At 43.4% G+C, this 18371-nt stretch overlaps 6 protein-coding genes and 1 long non-coding RNA gene across 8 annotated transcripts; 3 read left to right on the top strand and 4 right to left on the bottom strand.

Moving 5' to 3' along the window:
- Positions 1-257: 257 nt before the first annotated feature.
- Positions 258-2961, top strand: Tpc1 (Thiamine pyrophosphate carrier protein 1). 2 transcript variants are annotated; one of them, XM_017176706.3, is made up of 3 exons: positions 258-579; positions 691-993; positions 1562-2961. In XM_017176706.3, exon 3 carries the CDS (start codon positions 1663-1665, stop codon positions 2671-2673), a length of 1011 nt encoding a protein of 336 aa, XP_017032195.1. In that variant the 5' UTR covers positions 258-579; positions 691-993; positions 1562-1662; the 3' UTR covers positions 2674-2961. The 2 variants fall into 2 exon arrangements, with proteins under 2 accessions (XP_017032195.1, XP_017032198.1); XM_017176709.3 differs by lacking the exons at positions 258-579; positions 691-993 and adding an exon at positions 1270-1467.
- A 296-nt stretch (positions 2962-3257) lies between these two features.
- On the top strand, positions 3258-4319 carry LOC108081506 (uncharacterized). The gene has a single exon (XM_017176724.3). It carries the CDS (start codon positions 3314-3316, stop codon positions 4199-4201), a length of 888 nt encoding a protein of 295 aa, XP_017032213.1. The 5' UTR covers positions 3258-3313; the 3' UTR covers positions 4202-4319.
- Positions 4320-4331: 12 nt separating this feature from the next.
- Sodh2 (Sorbitol dehydrogenase 2) lies at positions 4332-7924 on the bottom strand. Its single transcript, XM_017176723.3, has 7 exons — positions 7858-7924; positions 7469-7624; positions 7369-7402; positions 5059-5528; positions 4782-5000; positions 4595-4716; positions 4332-4540 (listed from the first exon to the last, which is right to left on the bottom strand). The coding sequence occupies exons 2-7, from the start codon at positions 7520-7522 to the stop codon at positions 4357-4359; spliced, it is 1083 nt and encodes a 360-aa protein (XP_017032212.1). The 5' UTR covers positions 7523-7624; positions 7858-7924; the 3' UTR covers positions 4332-4356.
- A 1052-nt stretch (positions 7925-8976) lies between these two features.
- Positions 8977-11342, bottom strand: LOC108081511 (uncharacterized). The gene is made up of 2 exons (XM_017176730.3): positions 10643-11342; positions 8977-10579 (listed from the first exon to the last, which is right to left on the bottom strand). The coding sequence occupies exons 1-2, from the start codon at positions 10787-10789 to the stop codon at positions 9449-9451; spliced, it is 1278 nt and encodes a 425-aa protein (XP_017032219.1). The 5' UTR covers positions 10790-11342; the 3' UTR covers positions 8977-9448.
- A 2764-nt stretch (positions 11343-14106) lies between these two features.
- Fdh (alcohol dehydrogenase class-3 Fdh) lies at positions 14107-15739 on the top strand. Its single transcript, XM_017176680.2, has 4 exons — positions 14107-14260; positions 14326-14415; positions 14484-14945; positions 15089-15739. Exons 1-4 carry the CDS (start codon positions 14240-14242, stop codon positions 15653-15655), a joined length of 1140 nt encoding a protein of 379 aa, XP_017032169.1. The 5' UTR covers positions 14107-14239; the 3' UTR covers positions 15656-15739.
- Positions 15665-15909, bottom strand: LOC138928766 (uncharacterized). Its single transcript, XR_011445108.1, has 2 exons — positions 15843-15909; positions 15665-15776 (listed from the first exon to the last, which is right to left on the bottom strand). It is a non-coding gene; the product is annotated as an uncharacterized lncRNA (long non-coding RNA).
- Positions 15910-16350: 441 nt separating this feature from the next.
- On the bottom strand, positions 16351-18221 carry Tsp86D (Tetraspanin 86D). Its single transcript, XM_017176728.3, has 2 exons — positions 17333-18221; positions 16351-17270 (listed from the first exon to the last, which is right to left on the bottom strand). The coding sequence occupies exons 1-2, from the start codon at positions 17883-17885 to the stop codon at positions 16948-16950; spliced, it is 876 nt and encodes a 291-aa protein (XP_017032217.1). The 5' UTR covers positions 17886-18221; the 3' UTR covers positions 16351-16947.
- Between the last annotated feature and the right edge of the window lie 150 nt (positions 18222-18371).

The raw sequence follows: 18371 nt of genomic DNA, 5'->3' as shown, positions 1-18371 counted from the left end.
AATCTCAAGCGGAATCGACATTTTTGACGAAAGGTTGAGAAAGGGAGGCCTAGTTTTACAATTTTTAGGAGTTTTTCGCTTTCATTGCGGTTAAAATTAAAAAAAAAAAAACATTTTCGTTTGTTATTATTATTTTTAACTTTAAACTTAATTGTATAAAATGTAGTTTCAGTATTTATTTAAAAAATCATACAGCTTTTTTATAGCTATTACCGATAGCCTCTGCCGATAATCGATAGCATTCATCGCTGCTTTGGAAAGCTCATCTCCAGCGGGTCGAACAGCTGGCCGCGTGCACTTGGCGACGTAATTTTGTTTGTTTTGTTGTTGTTGCTGTTGCTGCTGTGGAGCGATCACTGCCGGAAAACCAGTTTGTGGAAGTGGCCAACATAACTGCAACGGCATCTCACCGACTACTATTACAAGCCAAATACGCAGACACGGTTGGCGGAACAGAGACAGCGGATGCCTGGCGAAAAGAAAGTTTTGGCGCAATCCACGGCCTCTGCCTGTAATGAAGAAGCGTCGTCGCCGCAGTAACTGCTGCACTCTGCCCGCGAACGGACGCATTTGCTCCAGGTGAGTTCCCGCTCTACCACGCTCCCGCCGAAGGGCTGGATAGCTCCAATCATTATCTCAAGCATATGCCTCCGTGCTTGGTCGGCTTTGTCTCTTTTATCTGGCCAGCAGCATCGGAATTGGAATTGTAAGTGGAATTCGAACTGGAAGTGGACAACGGTCAGCAACGAACAACGGAGCATCGGACAACAAAAGCGGCCGTTGGCAGCGGGAAAAAGTGAAATCGCTGATAAACCCGAATACCCCCCAGACATTTTTTGTCAGTTAGTCGTCCCTCGTCCATCAATGAATGGCCCGGGTCTGAACCTGGAATCTATTTTGGGAGCTTGGCAAATTTGCGCGCACTTGGGCAAAGCAGAGATAATAGTGAAGTAATCGCGGCGACATCCCCACGCTCCGTCGAGCATGACACTCGTAAGTCCCATCTCCTCATTGCACTCTTTTGGCTCCACCAGAAGGTATACGCATTTTTCCAAATCAATTTGGCCATCAAGATGATGAATGCGTAAACAATTCGGAGTTTGCGCCCGGCCGCACCTCTAAAATGCTTTGAATGAAAGCTACAGTCAAGCCTCTAATGTAGGTATTTTTTGGACAGGGCCACCTAAAATGAGTATGAAATCATTTTGAACTAAAAGGTTTTCAAAATTTAAAATATTAATCAATGTTCCTTGCTTTTATAGTAGGTTTCACAAGTTTGTCTAAAAATTACATAGGAAAATCAACGTAAATGATGTATATTTTGATTATTAGACTGTCTTTACTTGGGTTTAGTTTACTAAATCAAATTTAAGCTTGTGATTTGCAAGAATTGCTTTAAATGTCCAATTGAGATGTGGCTGTGTATCTGTCTTACTTTCATTCAAGACATATCGAAGCTTTAAAAATGTAAAAAATTCCAGTTTTTAGTAGTTCGAATTATTGAATTTCGACTGTAATAACGTTGCCATCCCGGCCTGTTTGGTTTTCTTAATTTTTACAGAAATGCCATTGAAGAGTTGGCAGTCGCAGCAATAAAAGTGAAATCCGCACGAGCAAACATACGCACACCGAAAGCGAAACCAAAGCAGTTCCCACACAGACATGGCGGCAACCACTGGCTCTGGCAGCAACGCCACCGCTAGCACCAGCAGCAGCAGTACTACCGCTCCGGTTCCGCGACGCAAGCACAGCACCCGGGAGCAGCTGCACCAAATGCTGGCCGGCGGTCTATCGGCTGCCATCACACGCTCCACCTGCCAGCCGCTGGACGTGCTCAAGATCCGCTTTCAGTTGCAAGTGGAGCCGCTGGGAAAGGCAGCCGGCGCAGCGAGAGACCTGACCTCCAAGTACACATCAATCGGACAGGCGGTGAAGACAATCTACCGTGAGGAGGGACTGCTGGCCTTTTGGAAGGGCCACAATCCCGCCCAGGTGCTGAGCATCATGTACGGTATCTGCCAGTTCTGGACGTACGAGCAGTTGAGCCTGTTGGCTAAGCAGACGAAGTACCTGGCAGATCACACACATCTGTCCAACTTTTTGTGCGGCGCTGCGGCCGGTGGAGCGGCTGTGATCATTTCCACTCCCCTGGACGTGATCCGCACCCGACTAATCGCCCAGGACAAGAGTAAGGGCTACCGGAACGCGACGCGGGCTGTGTCGGCAATTGTGCGACAGGAGGGACCGCGGGGCATGTACCGCGGCCTGTCCTCCGCCCTGCTGCAGATCACGCCGCTGATGGGCACCAACTTTATGGCCTACCGCCTGTTCAGCGACTGGGCGTGCGCCTTCATGGAGGTGGGCGACCGCAGCCAGCTGCCCACATGGACTCTGCTGGGACTGGGCGCCTCCTCGGGCATGCTGTCCAAGACGATAGTGTACCCCTTCGATCTGATCAAGAAAAGGCTGCAGATACAGGGCTTCGAGTCGAACCGCCAGACCTTCGGGCAGACGCTCCAGTGTCGCGGAGTCTGGGATTGCATGCAGCTCACCGTGCGGCAGGAGGGCGTGAGGGGCTTGTACAAGGGCGTGGCCCCCACACTCCTCAAGTCAAGCATGACGACGGCCCTGTACTTCAGCATTTACGACAAGCTCAAGCAGGTGCGCTTCTAGGTCGCACTCGGACCCAGTGGGCTTGGGGCTTGGGGTGCTGCCAGACAGAATCTACACTGTATTTTCTATTTTTATATATATGTATTAATATATATATATGAATAATATTAAGGGCATAGGCTAACTGTTGATTAGTTTTCGGTTATGCAAACGGGGTTCTGTTTATCTTGGACCAATTGACTTGGCCAGCGCCTTACTGAAGCACAAACACACTTGGCGCACCAGTTAAGTTTATAAATATGTTTAGTTTGTAGAAAATGAGCCGAAAAAAGTAAAAAATTAAATCCATATTTTTATAGTTATTTACCTTCTGTTGGTTTCGCAGAACAAACTGATGGTTTTGTTGTTTAATTATTTTTATTAAATGTAAGCATTCAGGGACTTTAATAAAACTTGACTACATCACACATAGTTTGATTAGTTGCTATAAAATATTGCCTGTTTCTTATTTGAATTTAAATTACATTCATTCATGTTTGTTTTTACAGGTATTTAAAGATTCCAACGAATGCTGTTAAACGAAAAGGTAAACAATGTTAACGAAAGCTTTGCGACCTAAGCTTTTATTTTATGTTGTGAAATTGGCCGGTTAATAAAATGAGTTGCTATTGCGTATCAACTATGTAGTTCCCTGGCACAAATGGCTCTTGTAAATACCTACTTCATCGACAAGAACTCAGTTTCCTGGATGCTGTGGCGACCTCCACAAAAGGAGGATACTAAAGGCGAGCACTTAACGATTAACAAGCTGATCTGCGAAGCCCCACAAGTGTTGGCCTTTCATTTCCTGACTAAACACGGCCACGATCCGGTCGATTCAAATGCCTCATGGTTCAAGTTGCTCGATCAGCTTGCCCAGGAGTACGCCGGCCGAATTCTCTTCGGGCTGCGGGATATCTCTACCATCAAGGAGTTCAACGAGAACCTGAACGCCGAGGACTTTGGCAGCTACCGAAAAGGACTGCCTCCACGGATCTACGGCAAGGACTGCCAGGGCCGCGTCTACGAAATGCACAAGCTGGTCTGCCACAAGTACTTGAAGGAGTTCTGCGACCAGTTGCTGCGGGATCAGCTCTTCCAGGCCGTGCTCCTGGGCCCTTCTCCCAAGCAAGACTCCCCGCCGAGGAACTACTTTGAGCTGTGCGAGCAGAAGAGTGGCGACTTGCTGGTTGTGCTATACGATCCCGCTAGCTACTACTGGACCTTTCAACAGCGGAAGCTGCGAAAGCTAGTCTGCCTTCTGGCCGGCGAGGATCTGCCCATTGTGGTCGTGGACAAGGCCCATAATTACCTGGGCGTGGGCTTCGCTGCCAGTTGGCAGCAGCTGGTCAAATGTCACAGCTCCACCATCTTCTCTTCGCCGAGTCACGATGGCTGGGACATCAGACTGAATATACTGATGGAGAGCACACGCGATTACCTGCGCCACATCGCCGCTAACAGAAAGCCAGAGTTGAAGAACTATGATACCAAGTGCGAGCCAAGGGGACCAGAGGAGGCTCTGGAGTACCTTCGGTATTTGTATTAGGCTTAGTTGATAATGTTTGATGGTTTTTTATATTATTTTTAACGACTTTAACCGCCCAACTGTCGGCAGAAAAGCACGATGTCTAGTCATGTTTGTCCAAAAAATAATCAAAATCAAATAACGCACAAGCTGGGTTTAAAGATAAGAGTATGTATTTAGAATTTTTCTGGGTTGTTGGCGTCCCGCGGCTGGACGTGGATCATGACCTTGATGGCCCCTCCCGTGCCGAGGCGGGAGGTCTCGAACGCCTGGGCCGTCTCTGTGATGTCGAAGTGGTGCGTCACCAGACGCTTGACGTTCACCTTGCCGGAGGCCACCAAGGCCAAGGCTGCCGCATAGCTGGGAACACAAATTAATTAGCATTTGGGTCTCGAGTCCTCTTTAAACACTCACTCATTGCAGTAACGGAATACGCCTCGGATGTCAATCTCGCGGGCCAAAGCGTTGATCAGCGGCAGCTTCACCTCAGGAGCTCCCATGCCCACCACCACCACCACTCCTCCAGAGCGAGTGGCCTGGAAAAATACGAGTAAGCCGCTAGCTAGATCTCAATCTTCACGTCACTGGGGGTTTTTCTTACAAAGATGGCCAGTCGGGCGCTGCTCTCAGCTCCACAACAATCGATGGCCTTGTCCGGGACTCCGCTCATCGTCTGGTGCACTACCTTGACGGTCTCCTCGGCGGGCTGATCCCGCTGCAGAAGCAGCGTGTGCGTGGCACCCAGCTCCTTGGCTACGTCCAAACGCTGCTGCACCAGGTCGGTGATCAGAATCTCTGAAGCGCCCATGGACTGGGCGGCCTAGATGGGAAAACTCAAACTAATCAATCCCATCTGGCAGAATGTAGCGGTCTCTTACCAGCAGGGTGACCAGGCCAATGGGTCCGGCACCCAGGATGAGCACCTTGGAACCCAAGCCAACTCCAGCGCGACGGCAGGCGTGCACGCCCACTGAAAGTGGCTCCAACAGAGCACCCTCCTCCATGGAGACGTGGTCGGGGAGCTTGAAGCAGAAGTCCGCCGCGTGCTTATAGTACCTTGTCAGATTTCCATCATAAGGCGGAGTGGCGCAGAATACCATGCCGGCGCACAGGTTGTACTGGCCGCCCTTGCAGTGGTCGCAATAGCGGCAGGGCACTCCCGGCTCGATGGCCACGCGATCGCCCACGCTTAGGCTGGTCACCTTCTTGCCCAGCTTGGCCACCACACCGGCAGCCTCGTGGCCAATGATCATCGGCTTGGTTAGTACAAAATCGCCAATACGTCCGTGCTGCAAGTAGTGGACGTCAGAGCCGCAAATGCCGACACAGTCCATGGCCAACAGCACCTCTGGGGAGCGACAAAGAAGTTTATAATCTATAATCTTTCTATCCAAGGATTATTGCTTAAAAAAATTTGGTAAAAAAATATATCATGATTTTATTATTTTTTCCTGCTAAGTTTTTGTCAGCTTTGTTTATTGATTTTAAACATAAATCGAAATTTACGGCATTTCTGACTGGATTCCAGGTAATAAGCTTCTTTAATTGGGACCACATTTTCATATTTATGTTGTCTGTATACCTGAAGTATTATTATCAATAAGCTTCATTAAATAGATTATGATATATTCATTAAGCGTTATCTCTCCTACACTCTAAGCAACAAAAAATTATTTGACTTCCAGAAAATTGTCCAGCAATATCTTCAAATCTAGAAAATAGCTTTTATAGTATATTTTAAGTTGTAAAACCTAATTTTTTAAAGTGTTTGGACTTGGTATAAAAATATATAAGAAGAAAAAAATTAATAAATAATTCGAAAAAACACAACAATTTGTTAGTGTTTACTTAAGTTGTATTAATTTCTTATTTTTAGGGTTAATCCACAGAATTTGTAATAATAAAAAAGTTTATAATATTTTTTAAAGTAATATGATAAATGAATAAACTAAATTATTTTTTCTGTCAAAGCTCTGCAATTTATTTAATTAACGCAATTATATACAATTAATTTGAAAGCTCTAACAAAGCATTTATTGAAATGGAAAACTTTTACTTATCTGAAATATAAACCACTTAGTTTCTTGTTATACCCTTGCAGGGTATTATAATTTCAGTCAGAAGTTTGCAACGCAGTGAAGGAGACGTTTCCGACCCTATAAAGTATATATATTCTTGATCAGCATCAACAGCCGAGTCGATCTAGCCATGTCCGTCTGTCCGTCTGTCCGTCTGTCCGTTTCTACGCAAACTAGTCCCTCAGTTTTAAAGCTATCTCAATGAAACTTTGCATATAGTCTTCTATATACTCTCACTGCTATATATGTCGGAACGGGCCGGATCGGACGACTATATCATATAGATCCCATACAAATGATCGATAAATTTTTAGAAAAAAAATTATAACTTGGCTGTTTATCAACATTTTTGCACCATTTCTTAGATATGGCCGTTTTGTATTATTTCAGAATTTCGGTAAAAAATTCATGAAAATCGGACGACTATATCTTATAGCTGCCATAGGAACGATCGGGAAATTAATAGAAAAAACATTATAACTTCGTTGTTTTTCAACCTATTTTTATCTACTCTGAGATATAAGCTTATTTTATTAGTTCAGAATTTTGGTATAAATTTTATAAAAATCGGACAACTATATCATATAGCTGCCATACAAACCGATCGGTAGATGTAGAGAAAATGTAAAACTGGGAATGTAAAACTGTAACTGTCAAACTCTAAACAATAAGTATAGGTAAAATTTAATGAAATAATATCTGCAAGGGTATACAAACTTCGGCGTGCCGAAGTTAGCTTCCTTTCTTGTTTTTTAATATTATTTGTAGAAGTTTATTTACTTTATTTTAGTATAAGTAAAAGTAGTATCCTTAAAATTTATCTATCCAAAATTTAAAAACAATATCCAATAATTTAATAATTAAATTTTAATAATAATATTGAAAACATAAACCAGACATAAATAAATAAAATGTTAAGTGTTAAAATAATAACATAAAAATTGTTAGAATAAGAAATACTTCTATTACAAGCTTGTGTAGTTTTAAGAAAGATATGAAAATGTAAAGAATCTACCCGTTGTGAATACGCACTTATTTATAAGTTTTTTTTTTAACTTGTGGCGTTAGGAATACATTAACTAATAAATTAAACTAAATACACTAGCTTACCATCGTCGGCGATTTCCGGAATCGGACGTTGCTCCTGCAGGAAGTGTGTTAATGGTTGTCAAAGAGTTTCCTAATTTATTTCCGGCCCTGCTAGACTCACCAGACGCAGGTCCTCGATGCCGTGGAGAACAGCTGTAAGGTTGTCCGTTGCCATGTTTACCGGTGTTGAATTTGTATGCTCTCCTTGCAATATCGCACGTCCGTTCGCTTTGAAAGCCGATTTGGAACTGAGTTCAGTATCCGAACAGTTTGATTGCTGCGCTGGCAAGTGGGTAATTATAGTGGTGTCCGTATGTATATATTTTAATTTTGCTTATACGGGATCTATGCGGGTGTATTTGATCAACCGCAGTACAGTTATAATCGGTTAACCGAGACTCCTGAATAGTGCCAAAATTAGGAGCACGTAATAATTCATTTTACAGAAAATTGTAACCTTTGAGCTGTGTTTTGGTTGCCTAATTATAGTAGTTAACTAGAGTTCCTTACCGTTCTTTATATTCGCTCTCTTCTGTAATTTGTTGCTGTTCTCTGTTATTAGTAAAAGACACTCCGAAACAGCTGGTTTTTATTTACTGCTAGATGCTTGTTTACAAATAGATTTGTAGTGGGCGTTCATGCCGGCAAAAAAGCTCTGCCTCTCGCTCTCTGAAAGTTTGCCTCTCTTTCTGCTTACATACACTGGAAAGTTTCGGGAAATAATTAAAGAAAAAAAAAAACGCCTTAAATATATGGGTCTAATTCGAGTTTCGAGGAAATTCCAGCTTATAATTGTTAATATTTTAAAAATAAATTATTAATAAAATTATGATTCAATGTTAGGGCTATCTGTACTTTAAAGAGGGTTAACAATAAAATTTCAATACTAAAATTAATTTAAATTCCCTTACGCTACCTTATCAGAATTTGTAATTGAATTTTATTTCAGTGTACACATTTGTCCATATCCGTTACGTTATCGCTTGATTTACGAGTTTGGAGCCGCTTGTGGTTAATTGAGAAATATAAACAAATATTTATGCAAATAAAGAAGCAAGTAACAGGTCGCCTTTTGAGAACGCAATCGAAATAACAGGTTTGTTTGTGTTTGCTATATAGTTTTATTGGCTTTATTTCTCCGGCTAATATATTCATTTCAATAAGAGTTTGATATTCGGGTTCTTAATTTTCTTAACATATAGAATTTCTATTTTAAAAACGTTTGCTTATATAGGTAAGTATGTGTGTATATAGATGTGTGGCTTTTCTGCTGTTTTTGCTTTATTATTGACGTATAAATAAAAAATGTTTGCTTAAAACTAAGAAAAAGTTTCCATCACGACATCTGCGCATTTACGTTGGCTGCTCTTTTGGTTTAGTTCACTCTGAATATAAATGCAAAATCTGTAAATGCGATTCGAGTTCGATATTTACGCTTCTTATTTATTAAATTTGGCTTTAAGATCGAAAGGAAAGCAAAGTTTCAAGTGGCAGGCTAGTGCCCAACTACAACAGTTAACTGTGTTTATATTGTATGTATAAACCTTGCAAACGGGCCGAAATAATAATATAGGTTTATATAAATCAAATCAAAGATAGTAATTTCAAAATCATTAGACGAATTACTGAATAAATTTTTAAGTGATTTGCAGAATTGGTTTGGCTGGATTTATATCTGATTATTAAGGGGATTTCAGACACAAAATGTAATGACAGATTTCGGTAGAATCTGCTACTTTTGAGCAATTTCTGACATGACATTTGCAAGGTTCTTAAAGATTCGGTTAGCCGAGGTTTGTCTTCTCTATTTAGGCGCTGTGCGAGTGTTAGATTTCTCTTAACTTAGATGCTAGACTCTCTAGGGTTTGGATTATGTTGTGGCTTCGATATATATATATATAGTATATTTCCGTTCTCTAAAGCTGCAATTGCAGACATACGATTATGTCAATGTAAAAGGAACAAATTTGGCCAAAGGAAACTTATTGTGTCGATCTTACTCCTGCCAGCACTGCACTTGACTGCAAATGCAATTACGTTTTTATATCACACTTATGGTCGAAAATCCGGGCCCGCAAATGAAACAGAGACCAAACACATCCTACATGGACAGCTCCTGGCGCGGCTTGTTGATGTGCAACCGCTGGGGGTCCTGTGGCGCCACACAGATGTCAGTGAGGATGACCACCTCGTAGGGACTGCAGTCGGGCATGTGCAGGAAGCCGCACAGCCAGCCGTAGAAGCCCTTCTCGATGTCCGTAATGTCGTTCACCCAGCTGCTGTACTGAAGGCTCAGCTGGCGCACCCCCGAGTAGATGCCCAGCCCGAAGGTGCACAGCACGATGGCCAACGGATAGGCCACGAACAGGAGCGGCGTCACCAGGATCTTGTGGAGGTAGGTCCTCTCCTCGCAGTAGTAGTTAAACATGTTGTACCAGGTGAGCGTGCCAATGTAAAAGGAGTACACCGCCGAGATGACCGTCACGAAGGGGAGGCACAGCAGCGAAATGAGCAGGATGTGGAGTCCGGTGCCGCAGCTACAGGTGCACCACAAGCTGCCGCCCTTCTGTGCGTCGCTGGCCATCGCGTGGGCATTCAGTTGCTCCAGCTCCTCTCGGCTTATGTTGATCTGCAGATCCACGGACTGGCCCTTCTTGCGGCCTCGCTTAATGGTGCCCGTCATGGTCAGGTAGTTGCCGCCGCCCTCCTTTCGCGCCTGATAGCCACGCTCCAGGCTCTGGTCGTAGGTGTTCAGCACACTCGTTTCCCCTGACTCCAGGTCCTCGTAGTTGGCGATCTCCGGCGAGGAGCGCTGATTGCGCGCCTGCCCAGGGAGATCCGAAGTTCGGATGTTCACCCGCTTCTTGGAGGAGGAGCGGTTGCTCAGGCAGTCTTGTGACTTGCTCAACTTGGCGTCCAGGCTGCTCTCCGAGTAGCAGCAGCTGCTCGGAGTCACGGTGCTGCTCTCGTGCCTCTGCGATGTGGACTTGGTGCCCTGCGAGATGGATTCAAAGTTTTGGAGCTCGTTAAGATTACCGGCCGACCGGGCAGACTTCTGGCTGTGCTGTGTGGAGCTGGCCGAGTGGGTGCTGGCCAAGGTGTCCTGGGCGCTGGGAACGCCCAATTCCCCCGGAAGCTGCGGCAGCGGCTGTTTGTTTTTGATAATGAGCTTTGACTTGCGGAGCTCCTCCTCGAGCCCCGGGTTCGAGGGCGACAGCTTGGGTCGGTTTTGCTGCGCAATAATAAGTGGCGGGGTGAAAGCTGTTTATATGTTTTCCATAACCAATTTACCAACCTGCACACTGACAATATGGTCCACATAGTTCTGCTTCTTGGCCTCCGATTTCGTTTGTTGACGTTTCCGGGGCGGAATGAAAACAGGGCGTTCCTTGCTGCCCGTGTTCGGGTCCACGCCCAGGCCGCTGGATCCTTTGCCCACCATTTTAGGCTTTTTATTTCTTCAAAGCGCTTTTGTTTAGAAGCCTACATAACTTTCTAGTTGAATTTCACGTTTTTACTGCTTCCCCGGAGTTACTTAACGCGCAGTAATGCAAAAAAAGTGCATTTCCGGCCTCTGTCGCTTCGCGGCTGTGTTGTTATTGATTTTTCCTGGCTTGTGTTGGCACGTCCTTGTGCCGATTTTGCGTTCATTGGCGCTTTTTGTTGCATTTTGGGTTGGGCGGGCAATGTTTACAAGAAATTTGGCGCCTGCGCTTTGGTCATGTTTAACTTTTAAAATGCAGTAAGTGTGGTCACAACAACAGCTGATGTGCAAATTTAAGTACGTTTTTAGAACATAATTTAGTTTTTACGTTTTTTTTAAATATTGTCTTATCATCATTGATTTAGGTGTAGTTTATACTTTGCGAATTGCATTGGCTTTGAAGAATAACAGTAATTCCAGTAGAACCAGCTGAGTTTGTCGAAGCGAAGTTGGTTGGGCTGCTAGTTTGACTAAATATGTAAAAATAACCTAAATTACATGTGTAAACGTCAATTTGGAACTTAAACTATACATGCCCACTTAAGTTATTTAAGTTTGGTATGAAATTAATTAAAGTGATGATGTATGCAAATAATACAAGGGATTTAACAGTAGAGTGAGTAAAGCAAATATCCCCTACCTTAATTAGCGGAGGTCAAATATATTTATGGCTCCTACTTTATTAAATAAAAACGTCCCATGTTTATCAAATAAATTTGCTTAAATTGTCTGTAGACCCATGTTTTATACCATTACAGGGAATTATAATTTTAGTTACCAGCTTGCAACGACGGAGTCCTTTTCGATCCTTTAAACCAGGCAATGCACATTGGGATGAAATGCCTTTATTTTGGCCAAAACCTAAAAAATTCGTGTTAATCAGGCCTGCTCCGGTAATCGTAAAATTTTTTCGATTTCGTTTTGGGCGAAAACGAACCGTTTTCGTTTTTAGCTGCTCCGGTTTTCGGCAAATTTCTGCTATCGGATGTTTCGTTTTCTGATCGTTTCTCACTGCTCAAGCAGCTAACTTGTGTTGTTGGTAATAAGCAAACAACCTAAAGTACTGCCTATTATACTTACAATTGCCCTTTTTCTAAGCCAGAAAAAGGCAAAAAATGGTAGATTTAAGCAAATCTAGGCACCTAAGATGCTGCCACACTTTTCACAGTTTTAATTCCGGTGGTCTCAAATAATTATTTGGTTAATTTGGACCATGTAAGTAATCACATTAAATAGTATTAATTATAAACAACCATTTTGGCGGTCCTTTAAAGTTATTAATGTATTCATTTATATTTTATAAGTATTTTTAACTGGCTGTTTCGTTCCACCAACAATATGGCAACCTTGGCGATAACTTTTTGCGGTGAACTTATCGACCTATCGCCAAAACGAGAAAACTGGTTGAACATGGCAAAAATTTTGTTGTCAAATCTGAGGAGGGGTCAGAAATAAATTTTTTATAAAATAACTACCTGCCAGAATGATCTTATGGTGTTGTGGAATAAACATCAATAGACCACTGAGTAAACTATTTTTTTCCTTTTGTAAATAAGGTCTGATTTCATATAGAAAAAGCCATTTACTTTTCATTCCGGCCAGAAAAAGGTGCCCGTTTTTCAAATCGAAAAAATCTTTCGATTTCGATTACCGGAGCACCAATTTCTCGTTTTCAAAAACGAAAACGAAAAAATCTTGCCGTTTTCGATTACCGGAGCAGGCCTGAATATATCAATATTGTTACAATTATTTTAAGCTAAGAAATGTCCCTAGACATCAAAAATATTTAATTGGTATTTTATTGTCCAGCCGTTGTCTTCCACCAGCCCTTGAAAGTCAACTGTTCTTGCCACGTAGTGCGTGCAAGTTTGCTGATTAGACAAGTTTCTTAACTTTGACGTTCTCGTATTCTTAAACAGTTTGACCAATTAAAATACCTTAAAATGGAAAATGTTTCTCATGGTATGTAGAAAATATCTGTAACAGTGTTTAATTATGTGTGCTTTTGTTTTGTCATGCTTTTAATGAAATACGTAAACACTAGTTTTGTTGATTCTAACCTTAAAATATTTGTGTTTCGTGGAGCATATCTAGCAAGATACAACAGGATTCAAATAACAGCTTATGTGGTAGTATGTGTTATTATGTGTATATTCAGATAGCATTTAAATAATTTGCGGGAACTTGCGGGGGGGTTTGATATTTCAACAGATGCGAGCAAGGTTGGAATTCGTCGAGGTGACTTACAGGAAGTTTGCCTGGATAATAATCGCAATGTCATCGCTACTTTTTGATTTGCATGCGAGGAAAAATAGCCGAGTGAACAATTTAACTGACGTATTTCATCGAGCTTTGGATTCTTCTGATCCTTACTTATCAAGCATCGCTCAAAAAAAGAGTTCAAAATCACACTTATTGCCAAGTGAAGTTATTGCACTTTTAGCTTCTCCAAATCCAGAAGATGCAGCCCAAGTATATAATATTAAAGACGACCTTACAAGTATACCATATTTAGATTTTGATTTAGAAGAAGAACGTTTATATTAATACAAGTTTATGTACTTATTTTTAAGTTTTCGTTTATAAAATTATGTTATAATATGCAAAAATATAAAAATAATAAAATTTTCTAACAATTATGGATAAAAAAATGAAAAAAAAAATATAACAACATTAATATGAATTTTATATGAATATACTGCAGTTCTATTATGTGGGTGGCAGGGAAGGAAAGGTGGCAGTGTAAAAAAAAAAAACCGAAATTCACAAATAATATAAGCAGCAAATTCTCCAAGTTTCAGCTTTCTAGCTTTAAAATTACGGTTGTGGCCAAAATAAAGGCATTTCATCCCAATGTGCAATGGCACAAGATATAACAGACAGAGCAGTCAAGAAAACAAAAAAAAAAAAAATTATAAAATTATGCAGCGTAAAATTACAAAAAATGTCCGTTATGCTGACATATCGGGTACAAAATTTGTACTACAAACTCGTTGAGCCGAGGTATAACATGAACAAAAATGCAAAATAACGATTTTTCAAAGGCTTTTTTTTAATAGTCCGAAAGGTCAATTCCCCTGAAACCCAGTAAAAATCGTTAGTAAATTTATTTTTTAGCATTTATTAAGTTTATTTTGTTCGAATTAGTGCCTTCGTTACGAAATGAATTAAAAATATAAAAAATAAATTTCGAATCTAATTTGACGCCCATAGTTTTGCAAGTTTCTGTCGTTTTCAAACCAAATTGAAAAGTATCTAAGCTTTTTGGCGTTCCTTAGCTATCGCTGTCTGGTCACACTGCAGCCCGGCTCTTTCCCGCCTCCTCTTTGTTATCGCCAGTTGTTCTCTTTATTTGCCACTTGATCTTGTCGTTGTCACGAAACTTTTCCATTAGAATTCCACTGCAAGATGTCGGCTACAGAAGGCAAGGTAAGTCCACTCGGAGGAATACTAATTAGAAGAAGCACTCGAGCAAACACAACCCCCGATTGCAGGTAATCACGTGCAAGGCTGCGGTGGCCTGGGAGGCCAAGAAGCCGCTGGTGATCGAGGACATCGAGGTGGCGCCGCCCAAGGCGCATGAGGTGAGTTAATTGCTCTACTCCGGGTTTTGGGTTACGATTCGGTGGTTTATATTTCCAATTTCCCACAGGTGCGCATCAAGATTACGGCCACGGGCGTCTGCCACACGGATGCCTTCACCTTGAGCGGTGCCGATCCCGAGGGCCTGTTTCCAGTTGTCCTGGGTCATGAGGGCGCCGGCATTGTGGAAAGCGTTGGCGAGGGTGTGACCAAGTTCAAGGCCGGCGACCACGTCATCGCCCTGTACATTCCGCAGTGCGACGAGTGCAAATTCTGCAAGAGCGGCAAGACGAATCTCTGCCAGAAGATCCGACTGACCCAGGGCGCGGGTGTCATGCCCGAGGGCACTTCCCGTCTCTCCTGCAAGGGCCAGCAGCTTTTCCACTTCATGGGAACCTCTACTTTCGCCGAGTACACGGTGGTAGCGGACATTTCGCTGACCAAGGTCAACGAGAAGGCGCCGCTGGAGAAGGTGTGCCTGCTGGGTTGCGGTATCTCCACGGGCTATGGAGCCGCCCTGAACACAGCCAAGGTTGGTTTGATTAGGATACTCCTGTTGTGGCAACTTACTTTTAAATTTATCTTTATATTTTTTACAAAATTGTGTGGACAATTTATAATTTAATTACGGAATTCTCAGAGCTGTTCTAGAAATTAATTAATTATTTTTTTAAGGTCACACCTGGCAGTAACTGCGCTGTTTGGGGCCTGGGAGCCGTTGGTCTGGCCGTTGGCTTGGGCTGCAAGAAAGCCGGCGCAGGAAAAGTCTACGGCATCGACATAAACCCCGACAAGTTCGAGTTGGCCAAGAAATTCGGCTTCACCGACTTTGTTAACCCCAAGGATGTGGCCGACAAGGGAGCCATCCAGAATTACCTGATTGACCTGACCGACGGCGGATTCGATTACACCTTTGAGTGCATTGGCAATGTGAACACCATGCGCGCAGCCTTGGAGGCCACCCACAAGGGCTGGGGCACCTCCGTGGTAATCGGTGTGGCCGGCGCTGGCCAAGAGATCTCCACACGACCCTTCCAGCTGGTCGTTGGTCGTGTGTGGAAGGGGTCTGCCTTCGGAGGCTGGCGCTCCGTTTCGGATGTGCCCAAACTGGTGGAGGACTATCTGAACAAGGATTTGCTGGTGGACGAGTTTATAACCCACGAGATGCCTTTGGCCAAGATCAACGAGGCCTTTGACCTGATGCACAAGGGAGAGAGCATTCGCTCCATCATCAAGTACTGAAGAAGAAGATTGTATTTCAAGTTCCCTTTTTTATACCAGCAGTTGCAAGCGATTGCGTAGAATAAACAACGATTGTATATGTAATACTATCTCTACGGGGGGCCCATTCCTCTCGAGACGCCTGTAAGTATGTGTTTCGCCATTTGAATTTATTATTTCTTATGCTTGCTTATCTGTCCTGGCATACTAGTAGGTTATCAGGCTCAAAGTTCGATGAATTGTTCTAGATTGTGAAGTTTAACTATACAATTTCGTGATGAAAATAAATCTACAAGTAGGTTCTCCGATAAACTCAAACCTGTCATCCTTCACAGCATCGACCACATTAGCATATGTTATATTTCAAACACTATGCAATCGTCGTGATGTTATCGTTAGTACAACAGGACAAGTTTTTTCTTAAACTAATTAGACGAAGATATGTTCATAAGGTTAAGGCGAGTTTGATCATTAGTAATCGTGCTTGGATTTAATATTGACTACTAAGGAAAGCCCCCTCGCCTAAAGAGCTTCAGAAATGACAGGAAATATAAATACCAGGGATCGTAAATAATGAATATCAATGTTTTCTTTAAACAACAAAAATCATACATTTTGAAAAGCCACAAAAAAACAATTCTACCTTTCCGATTTGAGCGCAAGACTTTTCCCCTCCATATACATCCCTGTAAAGCTGACCCATGGAAAATGCATGCTTACATGTATAGAATGTCTGTATTTGAATACGCGGGACAACAAGGTTCGCACACAGATACTTAAAATTGCTAATAAGTCTAGTTATTTTGTCGTGTTTAACAAACGTGCATGCAGTTTTGGTTTCGCCGTTTAAATATATAATTCTCATTTTAAATGCATATTTCTTATGGAACTCGCTAGCTTATATACAAGTGTCTTTTAAATAGTACGATATTGCATATATATACGTGGGTAAAAGGTAAATTTGTTCGATTTTACTTGTGACTTAGCATCACACGCTGACGTTAAAAACATACAGAGCTGCTGCGACTTGCGGATACACATATTACGAGTATAAATATCATTACTTAGCCTAGGGAGTATCGGTACGATTGTTAGACTGTTTGGGGGGGGGGGCAAGGGAACCGAAGACGTTCCGGAACACAAGAGAGAACAAGTGGATGCTATGGATTGATCTAGGTGTATGGGAATTCGATTGGAAACTATTTGAGCACGGCCAGGACCAGCACAGCTCGCCCGCCTCACATCCGCGAGTTGTAGTAGGGGTCGTCTTCGCAGGGTGGGTATCCGTACAAGTACGGATGGTGGCATGGCACTCACGACCAGCGCGACTTCTGCAAGTCGATCTGGCCCTCCAGGGTCTTGGCCAGGTAGATGACGAACAGCTGCAGCAGGGCGATGCCAAGAGCCACGCCCGCAATCACATAGAGGTTGCGCTCCACCCAAACGCGAACGATCTCGATGCAGCCGCTGGTCCAGATGCGCTTGCTGGCGGCGGCCACCGAATGCTCCTGCACGCCATAGCCGCACATTATGTTCACCAAACCTGAGCTGATGTCGGTGGCGTTTATGCAGCAGCTGTAGGGGACGCCGCACCTCTCTACCGACGGTGAGGAGCAGTTGAAGTACTCGTTCTTGCCTGCTCAAAGGAGGAGTTTAAACAAAATATTCAAGTTTGAAGCGAATCTCACAGATACTCACTCCAGTCCTGGTAGCCGGCGTTGCTCAGGCCGCAGCACTTGAACTCCTGCTGGGCAAAGTCAATGAAGTTCTGCAGGTCGGAGTCGTCGCGGTACGAGTGGATGATCTTGTCCGTAAACTGGTACTCCAGGAAGGAGTTCATGTACTGCGGGAACACGAAGCATATGATGGCCAGCGTCATCTCCATGATGAAGAACATCAACAGGCACATCGAGTAGAACTTCAGCAGGCAGGTATTCTCGCGCAAGGCGCCCAAGCAGCCGGCGAAGCTGACCACAAACACCACTATGCCAGCTATAATCATCACCAGTGAAATGTTAAATATCACGTCATAGACAGTGTCCAGGCGCACCCAGCCGTTGCCATCCTTCAGCTTGTCCATGAAGGCGTACACGCCGATGGCCAGGAGCAGGCCGCCGAAGAGCCAGAAGAGGAAGTTCAGCAGGAAGATCATGTATTTGACGCACGAGGAGACGTAGGTAAAGTGGTGCGGGGGGTAGGACATGCGGGGGTGCATGTAGTTGCCCCCGTGATGGTATCTATGGTTGCTCATGCTGCTTGGGGCCCTTAATTCAGAATCAGTTCAGTTCAGTTCGATCTGAGTTGTTTTCCTGGCCTTTTTCTGTTTTTTCGCTGGGTTCCACCCCCACTACTAATAGTTGACGCCCTCTCTGCGTGTGGTCGTTGTGCTCTTAACTGGCGCCTGCTGGACGGCTCAGCGCATAATGAGTATTTGGGCAGTGCAATCGGCCTCTGGATTCCGTTGTGCGACACAAGAGCCTCAGTTCTTTCCTGTGCTTAGTTGATTTTTTAATACTGATAAACAATTTCACAGAGCTCGAAACAAAGTCACAGCGCGTTGCCAGACTGCAGCACCCTTCCAGTCGCCGCCTTCGCCTATCGTTGGCAACGCGGGCAGCCAGCTGTTTGTAAGACTATCGATATCGGAGATGCTCCGACAGGCGATACTATTTTATCAATGTAGAAAATTTAATAAATACGTTTTAAAAATTTAAAAATTAATGGGTTGATTTAGAAC

This window comes from Drosophila kikkawai, chromosome 3R, assembly GCF_030179895.1.
Source record: "Drosophila kikkawai strain 14028-0561.14 chromosome 3R, DkikHiC1v2, whole genome shotgun sequence".
In the NCBI taxonomy this organism is placed as follows: Eukaryota; Metazoa; Arthropoda; class Insecta; order Diptera; family Drosophilidae; genus Drosophila; species Drosophila kikkawai.
The sequence above is the reverse complement of the archived record's forward strand: the minus strand, read 5'-3'. Positions and strand labels throughout refer to the sequence as shown.

Excerpts from the sequence above, each read along its gene's own strand:
- Tpc1 (XM_017176706.3), top strand. The coding sequence starts at position 1,663 with ATGGCGGCAACCACTGGCTCTGGCAGCAACGCCACCGCTAGCACCAGC.
- LOC108081506 (XM_017176724.3), top strand. The coding sequence starts at position 3,314 with ATGGCTCTTGTAAATACCTACTTCATCGACAAGAACTCAGTTTCCTGG.
- Sodh2 (XM_017176723.3), bottom strand. The coding sequence starts at position 7,522 with ATGGCAACGGACAACCTTACAGCTGTTCTCCACGGCATCGAGGACCTG. Across the intron at positions 7,403-7,468 it reads GCATCGAGGACCTGCGTCTG|GAGCAACGTCCGATTCCGGA; the intron begins GTGAGTCTAGCA and ends CACTTCCTGCAG. Across the intron at positions 5,001-5,058 it reads TTGGCCTGGTCACCCTGCTG|GCCGCCCAGTCCATGGGCGC; the intron begins GTAAGAGACCGC and ends TTTCCCATCTAG.
- LOC108081511 (XM_017176730.3), bottom strand. The coding sequence starts at position 10,789 with ATGGTGGGCAAAGGATCCAGCGGCCTGGGCGTGGACCCGAACACGGGC. Across the intron at positions 10,580-10,642 it reads ACCATATTGTCAGTGTGCAG|CAAAACCGACCCAAGCTGTC; the intron begins GTTGGTAAATTG and ends ATTATTGCGCAG.
- Fdh (XM_017176680.2), top strand. The coding sequence starts at position 14,240 with ATGTCGGCTACAGAAGGCAAG. Across the intron at positions 14,416-14,483 it reads CGCCGCCCAAGGCGCATGAG|GTGCGCATCAAGATTACGGC; the intron begins GTGAGTTAATTG and ends AATTTCCCACAG. Across the intron at positions 14,946-15,088 it reads CCGCCCTGAACACAGCCAAG|GTCACACCTGGCAGTAACTG; the intron begins GTTGGTTTGATT and ends TATTTTTTTAAG.
- Tsp86D (XM_017176728.3), bottom strand. The coding sequence starts at position 17,885 with ATGAGCAACCATAGATACCATCACGGGGGCAACTACATGCACCCCCGC. Across the intron at positions 17,271-17,332 it reads CGCCGGCTACCAGGACTGGA|GCAAGAACGAGTACTTCAAC; the intron begins GTGAGTATCTGT and ends TCCTTTGAGCAG.